The sequence below is a fragment of the Oncorhynchus nerka genome, linkage group LG27, assembly GCF_034236695.1.
Source record: "Oncorhynchus nerka isolate Pitt River linkage group LG27, Oner_Uvic_2.0, whole genome shotgun sequence".
Lineage (NCBI taxonomy): Eukaryota > Metazoa > Chordata > Actinopteri > Salmoniformes > Salmonidae > Oncorhynchus > Oncorhynchus nerka.
In genome coordinates, this window is record NC_088422.1 from 50,340,963 (window position 1) to 50,368,897 (window position 27,935).

Below are 27,935 nucleotides of genomic sequence, written 5' to 3' on the forward strand. Positions count from 1 at the left end.
TTACTACAACTACAATACCTCTTTCGCCATCTGGCTTGGACCCTTTGTCGACAAGGCGCCCCGCCATACCACCACAACTGGTCTGGTGACGAAACTCCATCCGCTGTGCCTTCAACCCGGCCTTTACCGGACGTCGGAGCAGACGCTTCCACTTGCCCAGGCCTGCTAACTTTAAACGCTGTGTCTCCCACATGCTAGCATAGTAAAGACTACCCCGCGGCTTCCCTGCTCCATCTATTGCTGTTCACTGGACTCTATGATCACTTGGCTACATAGCTGATGCCTGCTGGAATGTTCAATAATCACGGTACTCGATTTTGTTTATATTTGTTTATCTGTTGGCCCTAGCCGCGAAATCAGGCCCTGTGTGTAGTTAACCCAACATCTCTGCTCACTCATCGCCATTTTACCTGTTGTTGTTGTTGTCTTAGCTGATTAGCTGTTGTTGTCTTAGCAAGCTCTCCCAAACAACACCTGTGATTGCTTTATGCCTCGCTTTATGTCTCTCTCAAATGTCAATATGCCTTGTATTAGAGGTCGACCGATTATGATTTTTCAACGCCGATACCGATACCAATTATTGGAGGACAAACAACATCCGCAGAGTACGACCCTGCCTCACACAGGAAGCGGCGCAGGTCCTAATCCAGGCACTCGTCATCTCCCGTCTGGATTACTGCAACTCGCTGTTGGCTGGGCTCCCTGCCTGTGCCATTAAACCCCTACAACTCATCCAGAACGCCGCAGCCCGTCTGGTGTTCAACCTTCCCAAGTTCTCTCACGTCACCCCGCTCCTCCGCTCTCTCCACTGGCTTCCAGTTGAAGCTCGCATCCGCTACAAGACCATGGTGCTTGCCTACGGAGCTGTGAGGGGAACGGCACCTCAGTACCTCCAGGCTCTGATCAGGCCCTACACCCAAACAAGGGCACTGCGTTCATCCACCTCTGGCCTGCTCGCCTCCCTACCACTGAGGAAGTACAGTTCCCGCTCAGCCCAGTCAAAACTGTTCGCTGCTCTGGCCCCCCAATGGTGGAACAAACTCCCTCACGACGCCAGGACAGCGGAGTCAATCACCACCTTCCGGAGACACCTGAAACCCCACCTCTTTAAGGAATACCTAGGATAGGATAAAGTAATCCCTCTCACCCCCCCCTTAAAAGATTTAGATGCACTACTGTTCCACTGGATGTCATAAGGTGAATGCACCAATTTGTAAGTCGCTCTGGATAAGAGCGTCTGCTAAATGACTTAAATGTAATGTAAATGTAAACAAAAGCCGATACCGACTAAATCGGCAATTTCTATTTATTTATTTGTAATAATGACAATTACAACAATACTGAATGAACACTTATTTTAACTTAATATAATACATCAATAAAATCAATTTAGCCTCAAATAAATTATGAAACATGTTCAATTTGGTTTAAATAATGCAAAAACAATGTGTTGGAGAAGAAAGTAAAAGTGCAATATGTGCCATGTAAGAAAGCTAACGTTTAAGTTCCTTGTTCAGAACATGACAACATATGAAAGCTGGTGGTTCCTTTTAACATGAGTCTTCAATATTCCCAGGTAAGAAGTTTTAGGTTCTAGTTATTATAGGACTATTTCTCTCTATACCATTTGTATTTCATTAACCTTTGACAATTGGATGTTCTTATAGGCACTTTCATATTGCCAGTGTAACAGTATAGCTTCCATCCCTCTCCTCGCTCCTCCCTGGGCTCGAACCAGGAACACAACGACAACAGCCACCCTCGAAGCAGCGTTAGCCATGCAGAGCAAGGGGAACAACTACTCCAAGTCTCAGAGCGAGTGACGTTTGAAACGCTATTAGCGTGCACCCCGCTAACTAGTTAGCCATTTCACATCGGTTACACGAGCCTAATCTCGGGAGTTGATAGGCTTGAAGTCACAAACAGCGCAATGCTTGACGCACAACGAAGAGCTGCTGGCAAAACGCACGAAAGTGCTGTTTGAATGAATACTTACGAGCCTGCTGCTGCCTACCACCGCTCAGTCAGACTGCTCTATCAAATCATAGACTTAGTTGTAACATAATAACACACCAAAATACGAGCCTTAGGTCATTAATATGGTAGAATCTGGAAACTATCATCTCGAAAACAAGACCTTTATTCTTTCAGTGAAATACAGAACCGTAGGGGTGGCATCCATTAGTCTAAATATTCCTGTTATATTGCACAACCTTCAATGTTATGTCATAATTACGTAAAATTCTGGCAAATTAGGCTGCCCAAACTGTTGCATATACACTGACTCTGCATGCAATGAACACAAGAGAAGTGACAATTTCACCTGGTTAATATTGCCTGCTAACCTGGATTTCTTTTAGCTAAATATGCAGGTTTAAATATATATACTTCTGTGTATTGATTTTAAGAAAGGCATTGATGTTCATGGTTAGGTACACATTGGAGCAACGATACGCACTGCATCAATTATATGCAACACAGGACACGCTAGATAAACTTGTAATATCATCAACCATGTGTAGTTAACTAGTGATTATGATTGATTGATTGATTGTTTTTTATGAGATAAGTTTAATGCTAGCTATCAACTTACCTTGGCTTACTGCATTCGCGTAACAGGCAGGCTCCTTGTGGAGTGCAATGAGAGGCAGGTGGTTAGAGCGTTGGACTAGTTAACTGTAAGGTTGCAAGATTGAATCCCCCGAGCTGAAAAGGTGAAAATCTGTTGTTCTGCCCCTGACCAAGGCAGTTAACCCACCATTCCTAGGCAATCATTGAAAATAAGAATGTGTTCTTAACTGACTTGCCTAGATAAATAAAGATTCAATAAAGGTATAAGAGAAAAAAATAATAATATCGGCAAAATCGGTGTCGAAAAATACCGATTTCCGATTGTTATGAAAACTTGAAATCGGCCCAAATTAATCGGCCATTCCGATTAATCGGTCGACCTCTACCTTGTATACTGTTGTTTAGGATATTTATCGTTGTTTTAGTTTACTGCCGAGCCCAAAGTCCCACTCAACATGCCTTAGATACCTCCCACACATGCGGTGACCTCACCCAGCATATCTAGCGCCAGAGAAGCAACCTCTCTTTTCATCACTCGGTGCCTGGGTTTACCTCCACTGTACCCGCACCCCACCATATCCGTCTGTACATTATGCCCTGAATCGATTCTACCACGCCCAGAAATCTGCTCCTTTTATTCTGTCTCCAACGCACTAGACGACCAGTTCTGATAGCCTTTAGCCGTAACCTCATCCTACTCCTCCTCTGTTCCTCGGGTGATGTGGAGGTTAACCCAGGCCCTGCGTGTCCCGAGGCACACTCATTAGTTGACTTCTGTAACCAACAAAGCCTTGGTTTCATGCATGTTCACATCAGAAGCATCTTCCCTAAGTTTGTTTTATTCACTGCCCTAGCACACTCTGCCAACCCGGATGTCCTAGCCGTGTCCGAATCCTGGTTCAGGAAGACCACCAAAATCCCTGAAATTTCCATCCCTAACTATAACATTTTCCGACAAGATAGAACTGCCAAAGGGGGCGGTGTTGCAATCTTCTACAGAGATAGTAAGACAACTCTGCAGGCTATCTGTGCCCAAACCATTTGAGATTCTACTTTTAAAAATCCACCTTTCCAGAAACAAGTCTCTCACCGTTGCCGCTTGCTATAGACCACTCTCTGCCCCCAACTGTGCCCTGGACACCATATGTGAACTGATTGCCCCCCATCTATCTTCAGAGCTTGTGCTGCTACGTGACCTAAACTGGGACATGCTTAACATCCATCCTACAATCTAAGCTTGATGCCCTCAATCTCAAACAAATTATCAATGAACCCACCAGGTACAAACCCAAATCCATAAACACAGGCACCCTCATGGATATCATCCTAACCAATTTGCCCTCCAAATACACCTCTGCTGTTTTCAACCAAGATCTCAGCGATCGCTGTCTCATTGCCTGCATCCGTAATGGGTCTGCGGTCAAACGACCACCCCTCATCACTGTCAAACGCTCCCTAAAACACTTCAGCGAGCAGACCTTTCTAATCGACCTGTCCCGGGTTTCCTGGAAGGATATTGACCTCATACTGTCAGTAGAGGATGCCTGGTTGTTCTTTAAAAGTGCCTTCCTTACCATCTTAAATAAGTATGCCCCTTTCAATTTTTTTTAAAACAAGGAACAGATATAGCCCTTGGTTCTCTCCAGACCTGACTGCCCTTGACCAGCACAAAAACATCCAGTGGCGATCTGCATGAGCATCGAATAGACCCCGTGACATGCAACTTTTCGGGGAAGTTAGGAACCAAAATACACAGGCAGTTAGAAAAGCTAAGGCTAGCTCTTTCCACGATAATAGAACATTTCAATAGGCATTTTTCTACTGTTGGCCATGCTTTCCACCCCGGTCAAAAGCCCTGCACTCCCCACAGCAACTCACCCAAGCCTCCCCCATTTCTCCTTCACCCAAATCCAGATAGCTGATGATAAAGTAATCCTTCTCACCCCCCCCCCCCTTAAAAGATTTAGATGCACCATTGTAAAGTGGCAGTTCCACTGGATGTCATAAGGTGAACGCACCAATTTGTAAGTCGCTCTGGATAAGAGCGTCTGCTAAATGACTTAAATGTAAATGTAAATGTTCTGAAAGAGCTGCAAAATCTGGACCCCTACAATCAGCTGGGCTAGACAATCTGGATCCTCTCTTTCTAAAAGTACCTGCCGAAATTGTTGCAACCCCTAATACCAGCCTGTTCAACCTCTCGTTCGTATTGTCTGAGATTGGGAAAGCTGCCACGGTCATCCCCCTCTTCAAAGGAGACACTCTAGACCCAAACTGCTACAGACCTATATCTATCCCACCCTGCCTTTCTAAGGCCTTCGAAAGCCAAGTTAACAAACAGATTACCGACCATTTCAAATCCCACCGTACCTTCTCCGCTATGCAATCTGGTTTCAGAGCTGGTCATGGGTGCACCTCAGCCACGCTCAAGGTTCTACCATAACCGCTATCGATAAGAGACATCACTGTGCAGCTGTATTCATCGACCTTGCCAAGGCTTTCGACTCTGTCAATCACCACATTCTTATTGGCAGACTCAACAGCCTTGGTTTCTCAAATGATTGCCTCGCCAGGTTCACCAACTACTTCTCTGATAGAGCTCAGTGTGTCAAATTGGAAGGCCTGTTGTCCGGAACTCTGGCAGTCTCTATGGGGTTGCCACAGGGATCAATTTTCAGGCCGACTCGCTTCTCTGTATACATCAATGATATCGCTCTTGCTGCTGGTGATTCTCTGATCAACCTCTACACAGACGACACCATTCGGTATACTTCCGGCCCTTCTTTAGACACTGTGTTAACTAACCTCCAGACGAGCTTCAATGCCATTTACAACTCTCCTTCCGTGGCCTCCAACTGCTCTTATATGCAAGTAAAACTAAATGCATGCTCTTCAACCGATCACTGCCCGCACCTGCCCGCCCGTCCAGCATCACTACTCTGGACGGTTCTGACTTAGAATACAGTGCCTTGCGAAAGTATTTGGCCCCCTTGAACTTTGCGACCTTTTGCCACATTTCAGGCTTCAAACATAAAGATATAAAACTGTATTTTTTTTGTAAATAATCAACAACAAGTGGGACACAATCATGAAGTGGAACGACATTTTTTGGATATTTCAAACTTTTTTAACAAATCAAAAACTGAAAAATTGGGCGTGCAAAATGATTCAGCCCCCTTAAGTTAATACTTTGTAGCGCCACCTTTTGCTGCGATTACAGCTGTAAGTCTCTTGGGGTATGTCTCTATCAGTTTTGCACATCGAGAGACAGACATTTTTTCCCATTCCTCCTTGCAAAACAGCTCGAGCTCAGTGAGGTTGGATGGAGAGCATTTGTGAACAGCAGTTTTCAGTTCTTTCCACAGATTCTCGATTGGATTCAGGTCTGGACTTTGACTTGGCCATTCTAACACCTGGATATGTTTATTTTTGAACCATTGCATTGTAGATTTTGCTTTATGTTTTGGATCATTATCTTGTTGGAAGACAAATCTCCGTCCCAGTCTCAGGTCTTTTGCAGACTCCATCAGGTTTTCTTCCAGAATGGTCCTGTATTTGGCTCCATCCATCTTCCCATCAATTTTAACCATCTTCCCTGTCCCTGCTGAAGAAAAGCAGGCCCAAACCATGATGCTGCCACCACCATGTTTGACAGTGGGGATGGTGTGTTCAGGGTGATGAGCTGTGTTGCTTTTACGCCAAACATAACGTTTTGCATTGTTGCCAAAAAGTTCAATTTTGGTTTCATCTGACCAGAGCACCTTCTTCCACATGTTTGGTGTGTCTCCCAGGTGGCTTGTGGCAAACTTTAAACAACACTTTTTATGGATATCTTTAAGAAATGGCTTTCTTCTTGCCACTCTTCCATAAAGGCCAGATTTGTGCAATATACGACTGATTGTTGTCCTATGGACAGAGTCTCCCACCTCAGCTGTAGATCTCTGCAGTTCATCCAGAGTGATCATGGGCCTCTTGGCTGCATCTCTGATCAGTCTTCTCCTTGTATGAGCTGAAAGTTTAGAGGGACGGCCAGGTCTTGGTAGATTTGCAGTGGTCTGATACTCCTTCCATTTCAATATTATCGCTTGCACAGTGCTCCTTGGGATGTTTAAAGCTTGGGAAATCTTTTTGTATCCAAATCCGGCTTTAAACTTCTTCACAACAGTATCTCGGACCTGCCTGGTGTGTTCCTTGTTCTTCATGATGCTCTCTGCGCTTTTAACGGACCTCTGAGACTATCACAGTGCAGGTGCATTTATACGGAGACTTGATTACACACAGGTGGATTGTATTTATCATTATTAGTCATTTAGGTCAACATTGGATCATTCAGAGATCCTCACTGAACTTCTGGAGAGAGTTTGCTGCACTGAAAGTAAAGGGGCTGAATAATTTTGCACGCCCAATTCTTCAGTTTTTGATTTGTTAAAAAAGTTTGAAATATCCAATAAATGTCGTTCCACTTCATGATTGTGTCCCACTTGCTGTTGATTCTTCACAAAAAAATACAGTTTTATATCTTTATGTTTGAAGCCTGAAATGTGGCAAAAGGTCGCAAAGTTCAAGGGGGCCGAATACTTTCGCAAGGCACTGTATGTGGAAAACTACAAATAACTAGGTGTATGTTAGACTGTAAATCTCCTTCCAGACTCACATTAAGCATCTCCAATCCAAAATGACATCTAGAATCGGCTTCCTATTTCGCAACAAAGCATCCTTCACTCATGCTACCAAACATACCCTCGTAAAACTGACCATCCTACCGATCCTCGACGATGTCATTTATAAAAGAGCCTCCAACACTCTACTCAACAAATTGGATGCAGTCTATCACAGTGCCATCCGTTTTGTCACCAAAGCCCCATATACTACCCATCACTGCGACCTGTACGCTCTCGGTGGCTGGCCCTCGCTTCATTACCCGTCGCCAAACCCACTGGCTCTAGGTCATCTACAAGTCTCTGCTAGGTAACGCCCCGCCTCATCTCAGCTCAATGTTCACAATAGCAGCACCCACCCGTAGCACGCGCTCCAGTAGGTATATCTCACTGGTCACTCCCAAAGCCAATTCCTCCTTTGGCCGCCTTTCCATCCAGTTCTCTGCTGCCAATGACTGGAACGAACTGCAAAAATAACTGAAGCTGGAGACTTATATCTCCCTCACAAGCTTTAAGCACCAGCTGTCAGAGCAGCTCACAGATCACTGCACCTGTACATAGCCCATCTGTAAACAGCCCTTCCAACTACCTCATCCCCATACTGTATTTATCTTGCTCCTTTGCACCCCAGTATCTCTACTTGCAGTCATCTTCTGCACATCTACCATTCCAGTGTTTAATTGCTATATTGTAATTACTTTGTCAACATGGCCTATTTATTGCCTTACCTCCCTTATCTTACCTCATTTGCACACACTGTATATAGACTTTATTTATTTTTTCTACTATATTATTGACTGTATGCGTGTTTATTTCATGTGTAACTCTGTGTTGTTGTATGTGTCAATCTGCTGTGCTTTATCTTGGCCAGGTCGCAGTTGTAAATGAGAACTTGTTCTCAACTAGCCTACCTGGTTAAATAATGGTGAAAAAAATGTATATATATATTAAAACCTCCAGCTCCAGACTTCAACTGTGTGTATGTGTTGTGTGTAAGTGTGTGTAATTGTCCCTCTCTCTCTCTCTGTTTCTATCTGCTTTCTACCTCTAACCCCTCATCCTTCCTCCCTTTTCCCCCTCCTTCTACAATATACTGAATGAAACCAGTGACAATCATGTGACCATAATTTCCTAGGGTCCCTTGGGGCACGCAGGGTGTCTTTCTAATGATATGTGATCCTACAGCCTACAGGCGTGGGCTCGGTCCTGATCTAACATGACGGGATGGTGTGGGGAACGGGGGGGGGATTAAACTGTGGGAAATAGGTTAGACCGTCCGTCTCGCAAGAAAGATATCCCCACTCTTTCACTCCTTCTGTGCCTTCCTCTGTTTCTCTCTCTCTTTATTACTAAGTATTTCTCCATCCTTCTTTCTCCACCACCACCCCCACCCTTTTCTCTCCAACCCACACTCTCTTGCTTTCCTTCTCTCTTCATCCCTCATTAATTCTCTCCATCCCTTCTTCCCTCCCAGCTTGGGTTAGTGGTGGTAAATTGTATAACTTTACTCCATCAATAATATTTCAAAGATTTATTCTGAGTCGAGAAGGGACTCAGTAGAGGCAGTAATGATTGGACCTGTTTAACCGTGTGTATGTGCATGTGACGTGTTTGAATGTGTGTTGTGTTTAAGTGTGTGAGAGGATTTACAGTGGAACCTATAAATGCCATCATTTTATTTTGGTCCACTGGTGACTAAACATGCATCGTAAAACCGCCAGTTACAGTTTAATATTTTTAAATATTGAACGTGGACACACGCGCAGGCACACACCACACACACACCCCTCTCCAGTCCTACCTGTGTATCCATGTCTCTGGGCTCTTGGGGAACTTGGTGAGGGCCAGTTTTCCCAGGTACAGGTCTCTCTCTGGATTTAGGGCGCCACATTGCAGCAGCTCCTTCCTGCCAAAACAGACAGAAGAGAGGAACTATTCAATGACTGTCAATCTCAATGTTCTCTACCGGATGTGAATGTTATGTTACTGCATTGGGCACATTTGTTTGCATGCTATTTGCATACTTGTTTTTGTTTTATGAAACACAAAAACTTCTCACAGGAAAAATAAGTTATTTGAATTGATCAAAGTTAGGCAAGTTAGACCCTCAAAGACACTCAATGTACAAGCAAACACATTCACAGGCTAAATAGCCTACACCATAGTAGTGCTGACTACTTTTTTTATTATCTGCCAAATGAGCAAATGTTTGAAAGCGGCTAGGGCTTAATGAAATATACCAGGCAACGATTAGGTATGTGACCTTGACAGTTGGATACGTATTTTGTATGACAGAATGATTTGACCAGGGTGTTTGTTGTCTTCAGCCCTATTCGCAAGGGACTAGTATTACAAGAGAACGTTGGTTATGTATTTATTACCCCAGAATGTCCGTTACACCAGAGAACAATTCGGACGGGATTTATTTATTTTTTTTCCCCCAAACTGCCACCTGTAAGAATTTTTTTATTTTTCAAAGAATTGACAGCTATGACGAAAGCCTGGAGATTTTTTTCAAAGCCAGAAGTCTGGACGATAACAGGCCACACTGAAAACTTGAGCTTGGTTTCCAAGTGTCGCCATAATATTTGAATGAGGGAAGTGTAATCATAATCATTAGGATATTTTAGCAATCCACAGTAGGCGACATCCTAAATAACTCCCAGCCTTCAGATGTGGGCTAAACAGCGCATTTGCACTTGATATGCGTTTTAGAAAATGAATGACAGAGTGAACTTGTCATTTACCAATGTTTAGCTCAGTTGTATGCTGCATTATGATCTATTAACAGCAAGGTTTGCATTAAATAGGCACAATATTTTTTTTTATGCATTTGGCGATATTCAATTAAATCGTACGAAACGTATAAATAAAAGCATTCACTGTGAAAGTTCATACAGTTGAAGTCGGAAGTTTACATACACCATAGCCAAATACATTTAAACTCAGTTTTTCACAACTCCTGATATTTAAACCTAGTAAAAATTCCCTGTCTAAGGTCAGTTAGGATCACCACTTTATTTTAAGAATGTGAAATGTCAGAATAATGAGAAAATTATTTATTTCAGCCTTTATTTCTTTCATCACATTCCCAGTGGGTCAGATGTTTACATACACTCAATTAGTATTTGGTAGCATTGCCTTTAAATTCTTTAACTTGGGTCAAACGTTTCGGCTAGCCTTCCACAAGCTTCCCATAATAAGTCGGGTGAATTTTGTCCCATTCCTCTTGACAGAGCTGGTGTAACTGAGTCAGGTTTGTAGGCCTCTTTGCTCGCACACGCTTTTTCAGTTCTGCCCACAAATGTTCTAAAGGATTGAGGTCAGAGCATTGTAATGGTCACTCCAATACCTTGACTTTGTCCTTACGTCATTTTGCCACAACTTTGGAAGTATGCTTGGGGTCATTGTCCATTTTGGAATCCCCATTTGCGACCAAGCTTTAACTGCTTGACTTATGTCTTGAGATGTTGCTTCAATATATGCACATACATTTCCTTCCTCATGATGCCATCTATTTTGCGAAGTGCACCAGTCCCTCCTGCAACAAAGCATCCCCACAACACGATGCTGCCACCCCGTGCTTCACGGTTGGGAAGGTGTTCTTCGGCTTGCAAGCGTCCCCCTTTTCCTCCAAACATAACAATGGTCAATACGGCCAAACAGTTCTAGTTTTGTTTCATCAGACCAAAGGACATTTCTCCAAAAAGTACAAACTTTGTCCCCATGTGCAGTTGCAAACCGTAATCTGGCTTTTTTATGGCAGTTTTGGAGCAGTGGCTTTTTCCTTGCTGAGCGACCTTTCAGGTTATGTCGATATAGGACTCGTTTAACTGTGGATCTTTTCTACCTGTTTCCTCCAGCATCTTCACAGGGTCCTTTGCTTTGTTCTGGGATTGATTTGCACTTTTCACACCAAAGTACGTTCATCTCTTGGAGACAGAACGCATCTCCTTCCTGAGCGGTACGACGGCTACGTGGTCCCATGGTGTTTTTACTTGCGTACTATTGTTTGTACAGATGAACGTGGTACCTTCAGGTATTTGGAATTGCTCCCAATTTTGAACCAGACTACAATTTTTTTCTGAAGTCTTGGCTGATTTCTTTTGATTTTCCCATGATGTCAAGCAAAGAGGCACTGAGTTTGAAGGTAGACCTTGAAATACATCCACAGGTGATGTGTACCTGTGGATGTATTTCAAGGTCTACCTTCAAACTCAGTGCCTCTCTTGACTCAAATTATGTCAATTAGCTTATCAGAAGCTTCTAAAGCCATGACATAATTTTCTGGGATTTTCCAAGCTGTTTAAAGGCACAGTCAACTTAGTGTATGTAAACTCCTGACCCACTGGAATTGTGATACAGTGAATTAGAATTTAAATAATCTGTCTGTAAACAATTGTTGGAATAATTACTTGTGTCATGCACAAAGTAGATGTCCTAACCGACTTGCCAAAACTATAGTTTGTTAACAAGAAATTTGTGGAGTGGTTGAAAAACTATTTTTAATGACTCCAACTTAAGTGTATGTAAAAATCCGACTTACGTTAATGAATGATTTACGCATTAGCTAAGCATGCATATTTAGCCAATGTGAAATGGCTAGATAGTTAGTAGGTAATAACTGGATAATTTCTTTTTTTGCCTCTTAAAATAATAGTAAATAAATATTATTGTTTGTTCTATCTCTCATACAGCTGTGGTTGAGAATAGCCTATGCCGAGGCTATAGACTTCCATTCTTGTTCTTTTTAAACGTGCAACTTTAGGACTACCCTTTCTTAAACTAGAATATTTGGGAAATAAGTTACTGTTCATAACTTTAAAGCTGCAATATGTAACATTTTGGGCGACCCGACCAAATTCACAAGGAAATGTGAGTTATAGATCTGTCATTATCATTGAAAGCAAGTCTAAGAAGAGGTAGATCTGTTATATGTGCACTGTTTTTATGCTTCCCGTTCTTAAGTTTGTTTTTCAGTCTTTTACCTTCGGTTTTGTACATCAGCTTCAAACAGTTGAAAATGCTATATTTTTGGTTATTGAACATATATTTCCCAGCGGTTTAGATGGTACAATGATTCTCTACACTTGTTTGTTTTGTCACATAAACTGAAATTAGGCAAACTATTAGAATATTAGCAACCAGGAAATGGCACAGCAACTTATGCATATCGCAACCTTGAACTTGTCTTAAAGCTTTTATGATAGGCTTTAGTAGGAGGATATGTTACTGGCTGAATTTGTCTGGCCCCCATGGATAATTTATTTCTAAATGAGCTTAAACTTGATTGAACTTGTCATTCGATTTTATTATAGGCTATTGACATTGTTCTCTCTCATTATTAGTCCCCTGGCTACCTTACGTTTTAAGGCTATTCAAATAAGGTTTTGAGATGTAACTCCGTTAGATTCATTGTTTTATTGGAAGAGGGCCATGCACAAAACGATGGAAGCGTAGCCAATATCCCAAAGATACTCATAGCCTATCAAATGGAGAGAGAATGGAATATAGGCCAAGATTTTAAAAACAGCTAGACAAGATAGTTATGTTCTACATTTTTTAAATACGTTTAGGCTATAGCCTAAGGCCCATGCATCCAACAGAGAGAGAGAAACAATATTTTCTGACTGTACACTTTGGTAGGATTCTCCGCTTTGTCTGGCCTACATTCCTCTCTAGCGTTCTGTAGAAAACATATTTATTGAAATAGGCTACAGCAAATAGAAATATACAAATTACTCGGAATGTCACTTGTGTGCTACGCCGCTGTGCACTGCGAGACTACGTTAAGTTCAAATAGACCATTATCTGTCACATCACAATGTCGTCACCATTGACGAAGGCCGTCAATCATCTTCGGTAGACAATGCTATTGGAATATCGCCCAACTCTAGTTCAGAGGGTTACTGGTTCAAGCCCAGGTTGGGGCAAGAAGAGGGAAGGAAGCAATACTGTTACACATGGTTATCTCAACTCCGAATTCATGGGTTGCAGCTCAATCACTCTGTTTCGTTGTTATTGTTATGAAAGTTCTACAGACGCGGCAGCATTGGTGCCCAAAAGTCGAGTGATGCCCAGTCATTTTGAACAGTGGCTAATGACTGTTTAGTCTAAATTACACTAAATTACACAATAGTGTGTCTAAAGTGTTGTTTAAAGTTTGCCCCAAACATGTGGAAGAAGGTGCTCTGGTCAGATGAAACCAAAATTGAACTTTTTGGCAACAATGCAAAACGTTATGTTTGGCGTAAAAGCAACACAGCTCATCACCCTGAACACACCATCCCCACTGTCAAACATGGTGGTGGCAGCATCATGGTTTGGGCCTGCTTTTCTTCAGCAGGGACAGGGAAGATGGTTAAAATTGATGGGAAGATGGATGGAGCCAAATACAGGACCATTCTGGAAGAAAACCTGATGGGAGTCTGCAAAAGACCTGAGACTGGGACGGAGATTTGTCTTCCAACAAGACAATGATCCAAAACATAAAGCAAAATCTACAATGCAATGGTTCAAAAATAAACATATCCAGGTGTTAGAATGGCCAAATCAAAGTCCAGACCTGAATCCAATCGAGAATCTGTGGAAAGAACTGAAAACTGCTGTTCACAAATGCTCTCCATCCAACCTCACTGAGCTCGAGCTGTTTTGCAAGGAGGAATGGGAAAAAAAATTCAGTCTCTCGATGTGCAAAACTGATAGAGACATACCTCAAGCGACTTACAGCTGTAATCGCAGCAAAAGGTGGCGCTACAAAGTATTAACTTAAGGGGGCTGAATCATTTTGCACGCCCAATTTTTCAGTTTTTGATTTGTTAAAAAAGTTTGAAATATCCAAAAAATGTCGTTCCACTTCATGATTGTGTCCCACTTGTTGTTGATTCTTCACAAAAAAATACAGTTTTATATCTTTATGTTTGAAGCCTGAAATGTGGCAAAAGGTCGCAAAGTTCAAGGGGACCGAATACTTTCGCAAGGCACTGTATATATTTACAAATTGGCTGATTAATCAGTATCCAATAACCAGCAACTTCACACAGCCATGGAAGAGGATTGGGACAACATTCCACAAGCCACAATCAACAACCTGAATAACTCTATGCGAAGGAGATGTGTCGCGCTGCATGAGGCAAATGGTAGTCACACCAGATACTGACTGTTTTTCTGATCTGTTTCTGTTTTTTAAAAAGTATATTTGACCAACAGATGTATTCCCAGTCACGTGACATCCATAGATTAAGGCCAAATGTTTTTTTTTCAATTGACTGATGTCCTGTAACTCTGTTTCATTTTGATTTATCTTTGAAATGGTTGCATGTTAGTTCAGTATACAATGACATTTCTAAAGTAAGCAGGTGAACAGTGCTTAAGCCAACACATTGGTGTGGCTAGCTTCCGGGTTAAGCGGGCGGGTGTTAAGAAGCACGATTTGGCGGGTCATGTTTCGGAGGACACGTGACTCATCTGTTGGAATGTTGTAGCGATGAGACAAGATCGAAATTGAGGAGAAAAAGGGGGGTAAAAGTAAAAATATATATAGATATATCTTCATCCTTGTCAATTGACAATGCAATGAGGAAAACGCTTAGTTTGGGAGTCAGTTCTAAAACAAATGTTCATGAAACGTGCAATTCATGAATAGGGCCCACAACTGAATACAACCTATAGCTGGCCAAAATACACTACATGAACAGAAGTATGTGGACACCTGCATGTTGAACATATCATTCCAAAATCATGGGTATTAATAGGGAGTTGGTCCCCCCTTTGCTGCTATAACAGCCTCTATTCTTCTGGGAAGGCTTTCCACTAGGATGTTGGAACATTGCTGCGGGTTCTTGCTTCCATTCAGCCACAAGAGTATTAGTGAGGTCAGGTACTGATGTTGGGCGATTAGGCCGGGCTCACAGTCGGCGTTCCAATTCATCCCAAAGGTATTCGATAGAATTGAGGTCAGGGCTCTGTACAGGCAAGTCAAGTTCTTCCACACCGATCTTGACAAACCATTTCTGCATGGAACTCACTTTGTGTACAGGGACATATTTTTTACTTAACACTTATTTTTCTTAAAACTGCATTGTTGGTTAAGGGCTTGTAAGTAAGCATTTCACTGGTAGGTCTACACCTGTTGTGTTTGGCGCATGTGACAAATAAAATTGTATTTGATTGTCATGCTGAAACAGGAAAGGGCCTTCCCCAACCTGTTGCCACAAAGTTGGAAGCACAGAATCGTCTAGAAGGTCATTGTATGCTGTAGCGTAAACATTTCCCTTCTCTGGATCTAAGGGGCCTAGTCCGAACCATGAAAAACAGCCCCAGATCATTATTCCTTCTCCACCAATCTTTACAGGTGGCACTATGCATTCGTGCAGGTAGCGTTCTCTTGGCATCCTCCAAACCCAGATTAGTCCGTCATACGGCCAGATGGTGAAGCGTGATTCATCACGCCAGAGAATGCGTTTCCACTGCTCCAGAGTCCAATGGCGGGGAAGCTTCACACCACTCCAGTCGACACTTGGTGATCTTAGGTTTGTGTGCGGCTGCTCGTTCATGGAAACCAAGCTCCCGACGAACATTTATTGTGCTGACGTTGCTTCCAGAAGCAGTTTGAAACTCTGTAGTGAGTGTCGCAACCGAGGACAGATTATTTTTACACGCTACGCGCTTCAGCACTCGGCGGTCTCGTTCTGTGAGCTTGTGTGGTCTACCACATTGTGGCCTACCACATTGCGGCTGAGCCGTTGTTGCTCTTAGACGTTTCCACTTCACAATAACAGCACTTACAGTTGACCTGGGCAGCTCTAGCGGGGCAGAAATTTGATGAACTGGCTTGTTGGAAAAGTGGCAAGTCACAGAGATCTTCATTAAGGCAATTCTACTGCCAATGTTTGTCTTTGGAGATTGCATGGCTTTGTGCTTTAATTTATACCACTGTCAGCAGCGGATGTGGCTGATATCGCCGAATCCACAAATTTGAAGGGGTGTCCACACACTTTGGTATATATAGTGTATCTCCAGAAAGAACCAATTGGAGAGTAGAGACTGACCGATATGGGATTTTTGCGTCCAATACCGATTTTTAGGGAGGCAAAAGTCACTGAATCCCGATATATATACACACACACACACACACATACATACATACATACATACATATACACACACATATGTATATATATTTATTATATTTTTTATTTTTGGGGGGCAAAAGTCACTGAATTCCGGGGGTGAAATGAAAAACCAACCTTTTCTTATACAAATTGTGCTCTAAAGGATTAACAGATATTATAAAATATGATTTCTTAACAAAATATTACAATTAACATTATTTAAGAACATTTTGTGGTTTACAGTATATCCACCAAAAGGAAACGATATCCTCTATAAATACGACAGTAAAACTGGTTTAGTTTACCTTCTTAGGTACAACTTAAAGATGTGTCTATCTATGGCAGTGGATAAGAAGAATGCAAAAGTGTTTGTGCTAAACCGCCACAAGGCTGAAGGCTGAATAAATTAAACTTTCTTTCAAAATTAATCTGAAACTGCACTGTTCACAAATAAGCATTGAAATGCAGTAATGTGCTGTTCCTAATCTCACCGCTAGGTGTCAGCATTTGTCTTGAGTAGATATACTACAGTGTTTACAATAGTCAAAGGTCATGTAAACAAACACTTTATGGCAACATCGCAATTAGAGTAAATTATGACAAGCACAAGCTAGCTGTTCATTACAACAATGTTTTCTCACAGAAACCATACGTACATTACATTGCAAAATGGCATGCGTTTATGCAGGCAAATGCTTGCCCCACTGGTTTTAGTCACACGTTCTAATTTATCTAGCTAGCAAACGTTAGGTACTTATCATGAATGCAAACACATGGCCTTAGTGATGAGGACAGAGCTGCTTGATTGGTGAAGTGTTCTTCTAATTATTTACTTATTCATATACACTGGCTGTGACAAGCTATTCACCGTCAAACTACCATGCCTACTCTCGCTCACGTTGTGACCTAGGGCTGAATGATGTCAGGCAACCATTGACATTTTCAAAACATTACTGCAAATGAGCAGACATATTTGTTTATTCTATGTATATAATATCGGTGCTTTATCTGTGGAATAAAGACTGATATAATTTTTTTTGTGAACGGCTAATATCGGCTGATTATATCCGTCAACCGATTAATCAGTCTGGCTCTATTGGAGACTGAATCTCTTGAAACCTTGATGAAGACAGCTTGCTATCGAAACGTTGATAAATAAATGATTGTAATTAGTGTTAAGAAATGATTGCATCAAAGCTACCCGAGTGTGTGGCTTTTCCTTTTCTTTTGAAAGATAGTGAATGTCTAACATCAAACCGTGAGATTGAAATAGCTAGAAAGAAGAATAAAAGACTGATGCAATGAGACAATATACAGTGCATTCGGAAAGTATTCAGGCCCCTTGACTTTTTTCACATTTTGTTACATTACAGCCTTAATCTAAAATGTATAAATAAATATTTTCTCTCATCAATATACACACACAATACCCCATACAGACAAAGCAAAAACAAATATGAGGGGACTCAGCGGAGGTTCAAACAAGTAAAAAGACAGCGTGGCCTAATTTCTTCAGAGCAGCTAAGAATTCTAGTTAACATTTCAACACAGTATTGACTGAAGTTTTCTAGAGAATATCATTTAAAAAGCAGCCTCTGAGATCATAAGGAATACGTTTTGTTGCATGAAGAATTTATATCAAGGAATCTGGTAGTTTTTGTCTGTCTAGCTGATAGGGAGTGAGCGGGCGGAGTGGGTCTATTTACAGGACTTTGTTATTGCAGCCACAACATATATACACACGTAGCCTACACATAATAGGGCCGGGATGATACTAGTATAGCAATATTTTTTCCATGGCAAAAATTCAAACATGAAGCAGAACTAAAGTTTTGGTCCTTTCTAAACCTGCTGTATGTATAATATTGCATGCTATAACTTGGAAAATAAATAAATGTCATATACTAAATAAATAATGTTTGTTTCCAATACTAACGAGTTTTACGATACTGCTATCGTCCTGGTTTTTAAGCAAAACTTAAAACATGAAGCGGAACGAAAGCTTTGGTCCTTTCTAAACCTGCTGTAATAAATAAATGTGACTCCGGATGACAGCATAATGTTTGTTTCCAAGATAAGGTCTGTTTTCCTAAAGAAGTAAAATTCGATTCATGTTTTATTTACTTGCCACGATACTAATGAGTATCGCGATACTGCTATCGTCCTGGCCCTAATACACAACACAGCTGGTGGGAGCTGGAGTCATTGGTTGGTGTCCATACCTCACATTCCAAGCGGTGGTAAAGTCTGAGTTGAGCAGCAGCAGAGTGCAAGTAATGTCCACCAGAGCTGGAAGAGGGAGAGACAGAGACAGGATAGCATATCAAGTGATTATTTGAAGTACAACTAAAGCTGTCTATAATGCCCATTTTTCTTGGAAAAATACATTCTGGCTGTCCAAAAGGGTAACAAAAGGACCAGACCAACTGAAAATGTTGACACATCCCCAAAGCTCATATATATGATTAAAACTAGAGCCCGCCCGATAAATCGATTAACCAATATTATCGGCGATATTAGCTTTTCACATATTCCACAGATATAGCACCGATATTGTGTACATAGAATTAACAAATATGTCTGCTCATACATGTCACGCTGTATAATGATAGGAGACAGGCGCAGGAATACGTAATCGTTTTTTTTATTTCTCCACCTAAAATAAAGTACGTCATGAAAACGACGGGGACGAAGCCCAAAACAAACACGTGTGTGTGTATATATAAAAACACAGGGATGCAACCCAAACAAAAGAGCGAGGTGTCAACCTCTAAATAATACACAGGACTAGACCCGTAATAACAAGTGCACAATAACACATATTGTCTCTGTCTCTCCCAGCTCTGGTGGACATTACTTGCACTCTGCTGCTGCTCAACTCAGACTTTACCACCGCTTGGAATGTCAGGTATGGACACCAACCAATGACTCCAGCTTCCACCGGCTGTGTTGTGTATTAGGGCCAGGACGATAGCAGTATTGCGATACTCATTAGTATCGTGGCAAGTAAATAAAACATGAAGCGAATTTGACTTCTTTAGGAAAACAGACCTAATCTTGGAAACAAACATTATGCTGTCATCCGGAGTCACATTTATTTATTACAGCAGGTTTAGAAAGGACCAAAGCTTTCGTTCTGCTTCATGTTTTAAGTCTTGCTATGGAAAAAATATTGCAATACTATTATCATCCCGGCCCTATTGTGTGTAAGCTACGTGTGTATATATGTTGTGGCTGCAATAACAAAGTCCTGTAAATAGACCCACTCCGCCCGCTCACTCCCTATCAGCTAGACAGACAAAAACTACCAGATTCCTTGATATAAATTCTTCATGCAACAAAACGTATTCCTTATGATCTCAGAGGCTGCTTTTTAAATGACATTCTCTAGAAAGCTTCAGTCAATACTGTGTTGAAATGTTAACTAGAATTCTTTGCTGCTCTGAAGAAATTAGGCCACGCTGTCTTTTTACTTGTTTGAACCTCCGCTGAGTCCCCTCATATTTGTTTTTGCTTTGTCTGTATGGGGTATTGTGTGTGTATATTGATGAGGGAAAATATTTATTTATACATTTTAGAATAAGGCTGTAATGTAACAAAATGTGAAAAAAGTCAAGGGGCCTGAATACTTTCCGAATGCACTGTATATTGTCTCATTGCATCAGTCTTTTATTCTTCTTTCTAGCTATTTCAATCTCACGGTTTGATGTTAGACATTCACTATCTTTCAAAAGAAAAGGAAAAGCGAGCCAGGCCTAATCACCCAACATCAGTACCTGACCACCTCTTGTTTGTGAACACCTTGCTTTTAATAATGTACAGCCAAAATCCGACCATAGAAAAAAAGCAAAGATTTCCTGATATGCCATTGATACCAGCATTTCCTCTTCTACTGTCCAAAGGTATTAAGGCACAATACCTTGTTCAGATATTCCCTTTTTCTAAGTTTCTACCATTAGGCTGCATATCCATCTCTGTCACTATAAAAACCGCTCACATCAGGTGAGCGTTTGAGAATGGCGTTCTCCCATAATAGCATTTTGGAACATTCACGCATATGGCCGAGACAAGTTAACACATTGCTGCACTTGTAATGTGAAGTATTCATAGTTTATCAACTTTTAAGCTAAATGTTGTGGTCTGTTTCATCAGCCTCATCTTTGTATTTAAACATTTTAGTATGGAACCACTGTTGTATGCATTTTATATTTTTCTGCTCTATCATCCCGCAACTGTTCCAACGTGTGTTTTAAATAGTCCCAGACATATATTTTTTAATCATCCCCCGGATGACGGGACACTAGGGCTGGGTGATATAGACAAAATCTCATATCCCGATATAGATCATTTCCTATCACGATATAGCACACTTTCTGTTAATTCAATTAATAAATAGTTTATATAAAATGACCACATGTAAAGGCCTATTTCTTATTACATTTTGAATTATACTCAACAAATAAAAGGTACTTACACATATTTGATTATTTCTTATTTTATTTAGAGCCTTGGTGCAAATTTGCAATTAAGCATGTAACAAAATAATAATGTATCAAATCTAAAAAGGTAAATAAGAAAACACTTCAACTATAGTTGCAAACAAAATAAATATAGGCCTAAAATATATATTTTGGGAGCTTGACTGTTTTGCATGTCAATTTGGCATTAATACCTGTCACATATCAATTTGCATTTGGTACCTTGGGTAGAGTGTTAGCACCAACTCACGAAACCCCCGTTTCTCGACCGTGTAAATTGGGGCCATGTCTTTGCAGATGTAAGTTGTAATCTCCTTCCATGGAGGAGACTTAATCAAGCTAGTCGTCTTGACTACTTTCTTGTCTTCTTCTCTCTTGATTCAAAGGTTTAAAAAGTTTTAATAGGAGACCGAATGCGATCGGATCACCATCTAATTGGCCTTCACATAACTCTTATAGATTTTCCACGTGGACGGGAATATTGGAAGTTTACTGGAGGACAACTTATTTTTAACTATTGGATCCTTAAAAAATACAACTTTTAAATGACCCTGCAGCTTACCTATAAAATGGGCTGATGGTGAGTAGACATACTCGGTATTCATATCACAAAAGATATAAATAAGCTCTCCACAATAAATTTCAATAGAAAACTTGTAAAAACAGACTACCTCTCCATGGTTGCAGAATCTTAACACCTGTCTATTTATGGAAAAATTGCCCTGATTAACTCCTTAGTCATATCTCAGTTTACTCACTTACTTATGGCGCTGCCTACTCTTGCTGATTCATTTTTCAAATCATATGAGCAAAAAATATTTTGCTTTATCTGGGACGCTAAACCAGACAAAATAAAACGTGCCTATCTATATAATGAATATGAATTGGGTGGGTTGAGATTATTAAATATAAAAGCACTAAACCTCTTTCTAAAAGCTTCACTCATTCAAAAGTTTTATTTGAACCCTAAATAGTTCTCAAGTAGATTAATAAGAAAAGCTAATCCAATGTTTAAAAAAGGCTGTTTTGCCTTTGTGCAGATTGCCATGTCTCATTTTCGATTAATTGAAAATTATACTTTTTTCAAAGTATCTGTCTTTTTCAAACAAGCATTGCAGAGCTGGCTACAAGTTCAATTTCATCCCCCTGAAAAGATAGACCAAATATTATGGCTGAACTCAAATGTGCTGGTTGATAAAATACCTGTTTTTATGGGAAAGATGTTTGAAAATGATATTTTGTTCTTAAATGATATTGTAACGGTAGAGTTATGTCCTTCGTGGAGTTATCAGAATTGTACGGGAAGGTCTGCTCAATCCAAGAGTACAACCAATTGATTACAGCATTACCCCAAAAATGGAGGAGGCGGGTGGCAGTGGGAGGAGGTAGGGAACTGGTCTGTCTGCCCAATACAAAGGATCACAACTGGTGGAGAAATAAAAATAGCATAAATAGGAAAGTATACCAGTTTCATTCGAGGACCAGGATGTTGACAACTGTGTCATACAGATTGCAAAATAGTTGGGAAGAGATTGTTGATGTACCGATTCTATGGTATGGGTTGATATATAAAACAATGCAAGATTCAAGACTTCATGCTTTTCAGATAAAATTATTATTTAGAATTCTTGGCACCAACAAAATGTTGAATATTTGGGGCATAAAATCATCGAAGCTCTGCAGATTTTATTGTGAGAATACAGAAACAATAGACCACTTATTTTGGTATTGCCCTCAGGTAGCCTGTTTCTGGTCTCAGGTTCAGGAATGGCTGAAAATGCATAGCATCGATCTAAAATTGACCCTAGAAATAGTACTGTTAGGAGATCTGGAGAGACCGGTTCACTCAATTACTAATATACTAATACTCTTAGTAAAAGTATTTATCTTGAACACGCAAGCTGTAGATTCTATTCAATTAGATAGATTGAAATTGTATGTTAAACATCATAGCATAGTTGAAAGATATGTGTTGCGTAGAAACACGAAGTGGGTGGCCAGCATGGGATGGGCTGAGGGAAGCTGAGGGTTGGTATGTGGAATTGGAGACAAGTGGGAGTGGAGTTGCTGTGTGAAAGAGAGAATGATGGTCAAAAGATAAAGGGGGGAAAAAAAGTCCAAATAAAACATAATAAAAGTACATTTGAATGACACTAAGTGGCAGTGTTTTTACAACTAATGCAGGTGTGCCTGAGGCTGATGCTGTGCAGGTGCTTGTACACATGCATATACACACACTCTCATTAAAATCAACACATACAAGAACACACACATACATGTAATAGTGCCAGACATGCACGCAAACATAGATAGTTGGCATTGCTGTTATGATTTCAGTTGTCCTTGATGTCCTTTGTTTTAAATGTATTATTTTGTTTGATCTTTTTTGCATTATTTGCTGTTTTCTTCTGTATTTTCCTTTTATCTCTTTAGTTCATTAACTTGGTTGTTGGTGCATTGTGGGGGGTTCTTGGTGGTGGGGAATGGAATTTATTTTATTTTTTCCAGGGGGGTGACTGTGGGAGGGGTCTCGAATGGTTGAGGGACAGCTATTGGGGAACTGTGGTGGGATCTTAGAGGGTTCGGGTTTCACAAGATTGTGATCATGAAAAAGGAAACTATGACATATTTTATATCACCATCATGCACATGCACCCTCACACATAAGGATGGCTCTGTTGAGGAAAGACTGATACATGTTTGATAGTGTCTTGATGCTTTATTGTTTGTTCTTCATGCTCTAATACTTTAATGTTACCCCTTCCTTGTGTTTTTTGTAATAAAATAATAATAATGAATAAATAAATCTCCTTCCATCTTCGTTATTCTTTGCCATATGGTGTGCCGCGGGCAAAATCCTCTTGCAACATCTGAGTCGGGGGTTTGTTTTGAGCACTCGACTGTACTTTTTTGGGTCTCATCCGTAGACTCTCGCCGTATTGTTTCACATGATTCTTGCGTAGGTGGTAAAGGAGGTTAGTGGTGTTTGAGCCTGTTGTCGGGACCGGCCTGTGGCATATTTTGCAGAGGATGGTTTTCTGGTCCTTGTCAGACTTTTCATACCCAAACCACATCCATGCGACCTAAGTAGCCCCTCTTTTAGGTATGAGGTCTGTGTCTCTGTGCTCTGTGTAACGTTCACTCTCCTCCGTGTTTGTTTGTGTTGCAAATTTCCTTCCACACGGCACGCAAAGCATTATCCAATTTATAAAAAATATTGCCGTAAAGAGTGTGATTTGCGACACAATTAAATAAACGATACAGCATAATATGAAACGATAGAAAAACGTCTATCGTCACACAATATTATATCGTCATATCGCCCAGCCCTACAGGACACCCTTAATTTCGAGCCCTGGGGTGTGCTTGTCTCAGTGGACTAAGGAAAATGGATAAAGAATAAATAATTCTTCTTCTTACCTTCCCTGTCCAGCCACTGTTTGCGCTGCCTGTAGAGCAGTAGTTTGTTGTGGACATAGGGTAGCAGGAACTTGACACACCAGCTCTCCACCCCCAACTTGTTCTCTACCAAGACGATGGGGCTGCGGTTGTACCTGGCCTCAGGACACAGGATCAGACCTATCTCATCACTAGGAGGGGGAGGGGGGAGGAGAGAGAGAGTGTGAACCTGCATGCTCATTGCTCTAACACAGCAACTACACAAACACATACACACGTTCTCAGATACCCATGCTCTCTAACATGCATGCTCACACATACATAACCTTTTAACCTCTAGACTCAGCAGAACCCCTGTCTGATGGTGGGCTTTATTCACTGCCTGGCTTATGGAGTAGGGACCCTTGTACTTAGCCTAAATGTCTCTAGTTGAAGGAGCAGGAGCACACTTTAGATGCACAATACAACACTGGTCTGGAGTACGGGGCACAAGCCTTGTAGAGAGAAGCCTAGTTTGCACAAGTGCATCTCCAGAGAGTCTACGCCTCACTGAGCACACAACAGAACTGGTTTGCCTCAAACTGCGGTGCGCGCACACACATACAGTCCCCTTTGCAGCAGGGCCATGTTCAGTAAGTAAAATGGATTGGAATGTTTCAGATAGAAATGTCACAAATAGAACTGGAGTGATTCCTTATTCTACATGTCAGAGTGGCATGTTTGCTCTATATTTTTTTTAGATGGATGCCACCAACTGAAAAATCTAGTGGGGAAATTGTTGGTATGGAACCCTGGTGTGTGTATGCACACAGCACAGCATAGCGCTCAGCACAGGTCACTCACATCACCAGAGGGATTGAGCCTATACAAACACTACTAATCAGGCTTAGATGTTATTTTTATTGAAGGATGTTTTGCCCTGTAAAAATGCCTTCAATTTATTAAGTAGAAATGTACTCAGTTCAAATAAGTTCAGACAGGTCTGTGTATGTTCTACTTCTGATAAACTGGAACTGAAATGTGCATCAAAATCAATTTTATATGAAAAGTTATATTTTACATTCCATTGTGCCTTGTACTGCGAAGCCTCTTTTGATATCTCTCAAAATAGGCTGGTGGTTATGAGTTGGCTACCAAAACATGGAGATGCAAATGAAAGGGAAAAGATCTGGCCTACTCAGCATCAAGTTGAAGCATTCACACCCTGTTCTTAAATGAGCTACAGAATGTAGGCCAGTTCTAATTTAGAACACTCAGTCGGAGAAGCTTCTAAACAGAATACATCTAGCGGGCTGACACTCTTCTAAGCCCAACAAGGCATTATTTACCATGTTATTATAACAATATATAAAAAATATTACCAAGTAATAAAATGATCATTATTGGATATGATTAGCTAACAACTTGACAAGTGTAGTAGCTATGTCATCACCAGAGTAGATCTCCATTGGAATCAAAACAGCAGGTGTGAAACTTGACAGGCTTCTGAGATAAGATGATAGATAAAACATCTATGAATCACAGAGCCAAACTCATCAGTCAACGCTAGGGTGAGGGATGACAACTAAACTCAACAAAAATATAAATACAACATGCAAAGTGTTGGTCCCATGTTTTATTAGCTGAAATAAAACACCCTAGAAATGTTCCATATGCACAAAAATCTGACAAGTATTTATGTCTGTAATAAAGCTATTTTGTGGGGGGAAACAATTTCCAATTGGGTGGGTCTGGCTCCCAAGTGGGTCGGCCTATGCCCTCCCAGGCCCACCCATGGCTGTGCCCCTGCCCAATCATGTGAAATCCATAGATAACGACCGATTTAATTCATTTCAATTGACTTATTTCCTTGTATGAACTGCAACTCAGTAAAATCTATGAAATTGTTGCATGTTGTGTTTATATTTTTGTTCAGCATAGTAAAGACACATTTTGGATATAAAGGTGTCAGACCTTTGCGTACATAGGTAGCCTAGTGGTTAGCGCGTTGGACTTGTAACCGAAAGGTTGCAAAATCGAATCCCCGAGCTGACAAGATACAAATCTGTCGTTCTGCCCCTGAACAAGGCAGCTAACCCATTTTTCATAGGCCGTCATTAAAAATAAGAATTTGTTCTTAAATGACATGCCTAGATAGATAAAGGTGTAAAAAAAGATCTGGAAATGTCACTCCCACATAACAGGCTATGACGTTACATGCGAGAGGAGAGTCGCGAGCCGCAGACTGTTCCAACACTATTTAGCTGGCTATATACTTTAATTTGTGGTCAAAACAAACACTTTCTGATCACGTGATTTATGCATGCCATTCCAGAGCTGGGAATAACAAGGCTGGGTCAACTTTTTCTGCAAATCAAGTAGCTAGGCTTCTTGGCTAATGAATAGTAGCTAGCTACTAAGTGGCAAACGAATTCCGCTGCACAGTCAAAGATATATCCTCTGCAACGTATGGCTAAATGTATGCAAATACACAAACTAGGCTACCCTCTGGGCTCTGCAGATTGCTTTTTATCCTGAATGTTTGCTTGCTTGCTGGACAACAAACTGTGATGGTTAGATCGCTAACGTTCGTTAGCTTGCTAATAAAGCAGCAAATGATAGCCATCTCGTTCGAGCATCATGCCATGATTAGTTTGCTGTTATCTTGTAGCTAGCTAATCGTACTCGTTATTTACGATAAATTGGATAATGCTACGTACATATTGGGATTTCTCTTGAAGGCGTTATTGATATCTTTGACAACTCTCTGGACCAAGACATCCTCCTCCTCCGACTCTGCCATTTTTGTGCACTGATGACGTCAATGAAATCTCTCATGTTTATCCGGGTCATTAAAAAATCTTTGATGAACATGTTTAAAACAAGTTTCACCATGGTAACATTGTAGCAACATTTCTTACACCAACTCTGCCACACCAGGGCCGTCACTAGATACCAGACACAAAGTCATAAACCCCGCCTATTTCTACAATGTATCGTCTTAAAATCTGATTTTAAACCTAACCTTAACCACACTGCTAGCCTTACGCCTGACTTTAAACCAAGACCAAAAAGCCACAAAGACCGTTTTGACTTTGTGGCTGTGGTAACTAGTGAAAAACCTCAATGTTGGTACTGTACTCTAAAATCAACTGAGAAAAACATCAGTGATCTTTCGTTCAGAAATCCAGGGCATACCCTAACTTTCATTTATCACTCGTACTGCATACCAACACTTCAAAGAAGGGACTCGGAGCCATCCTTTATCAGCAGCAGGATGGGAAGTTGAGAGTAATCGGGTATGGATCAAGAAAATTAACACCAGCTGAGAGGAACTACAATTTGCACAGCGAAAAGCTTGAGTTCCTTTCTCTAAAATGGGCAGTGTGTGAAAAGTTTAGGGACTACCTATGCTACACCTCGTACTTCACCATTTATACAGATAACAACCCACTAACCTACGTCATGAGCACCGCAAAGCTTAATGCTGTCAGCCACCGCTGGGTTGGAGAACTGTCAGCTGACCGGTTCAACATTAAGTACAGGCCTGGAAAAATAAATATATATGCGGATACATTGTCTTGTAACTCCATAGACATCAATCAATATGTGACAGAATGCACTGAGGAGCTGTCACAGGACTTTGTGCGTGCAAAGAGGGAAGGGAGCCATGCGGCCCAGAGGAAGGATGTGGCCTGGATCACTGCCCTCCACATCTCCTCTGTAGACTCCAGTCA

General features: G+C 41.0%; 1 protein-coding gene across 1 annotated transcript in view; it reads right to left on the minus strand.

Annotated features, from left to right (window-relative positions):
• Window positions 1–27,128, minus strand: part of LOC115111937 (protein prenyltransferase alpha subunit repeat-containing protein 1-like) — a 71,349-nt gene extending 44,221 nt beyond the window's left edge. Inside the window, exons 1-4 of the mRNA XM_029638492.2 lie at window positions 26,919–27,128; window positions 24,241–24,410; window positions 18,565–18,631; window positions 9,031–9,135 (exon numbers count right to left, since the gene is read on the minus strand). Of these exons, the coding sequence (XP_029494352.1) occupies window positions 9,031–9,135; window positions 18,565–18,631; window positions 24,241–24,410; window positions 26,919–27,001 (425 nt within the window). The 5' untranslated portion in view covers window positions 27,002–27,128. The remainder of the gene's footprint in view (window positions 1–9,030; window positions 9,136–18,564; window positions 18,632–24,240; window positions 24,411–26,918) is intronic.
• Between the last annotated feature and the right edge of the window lie 807 nt (window positions 27,129–27,935).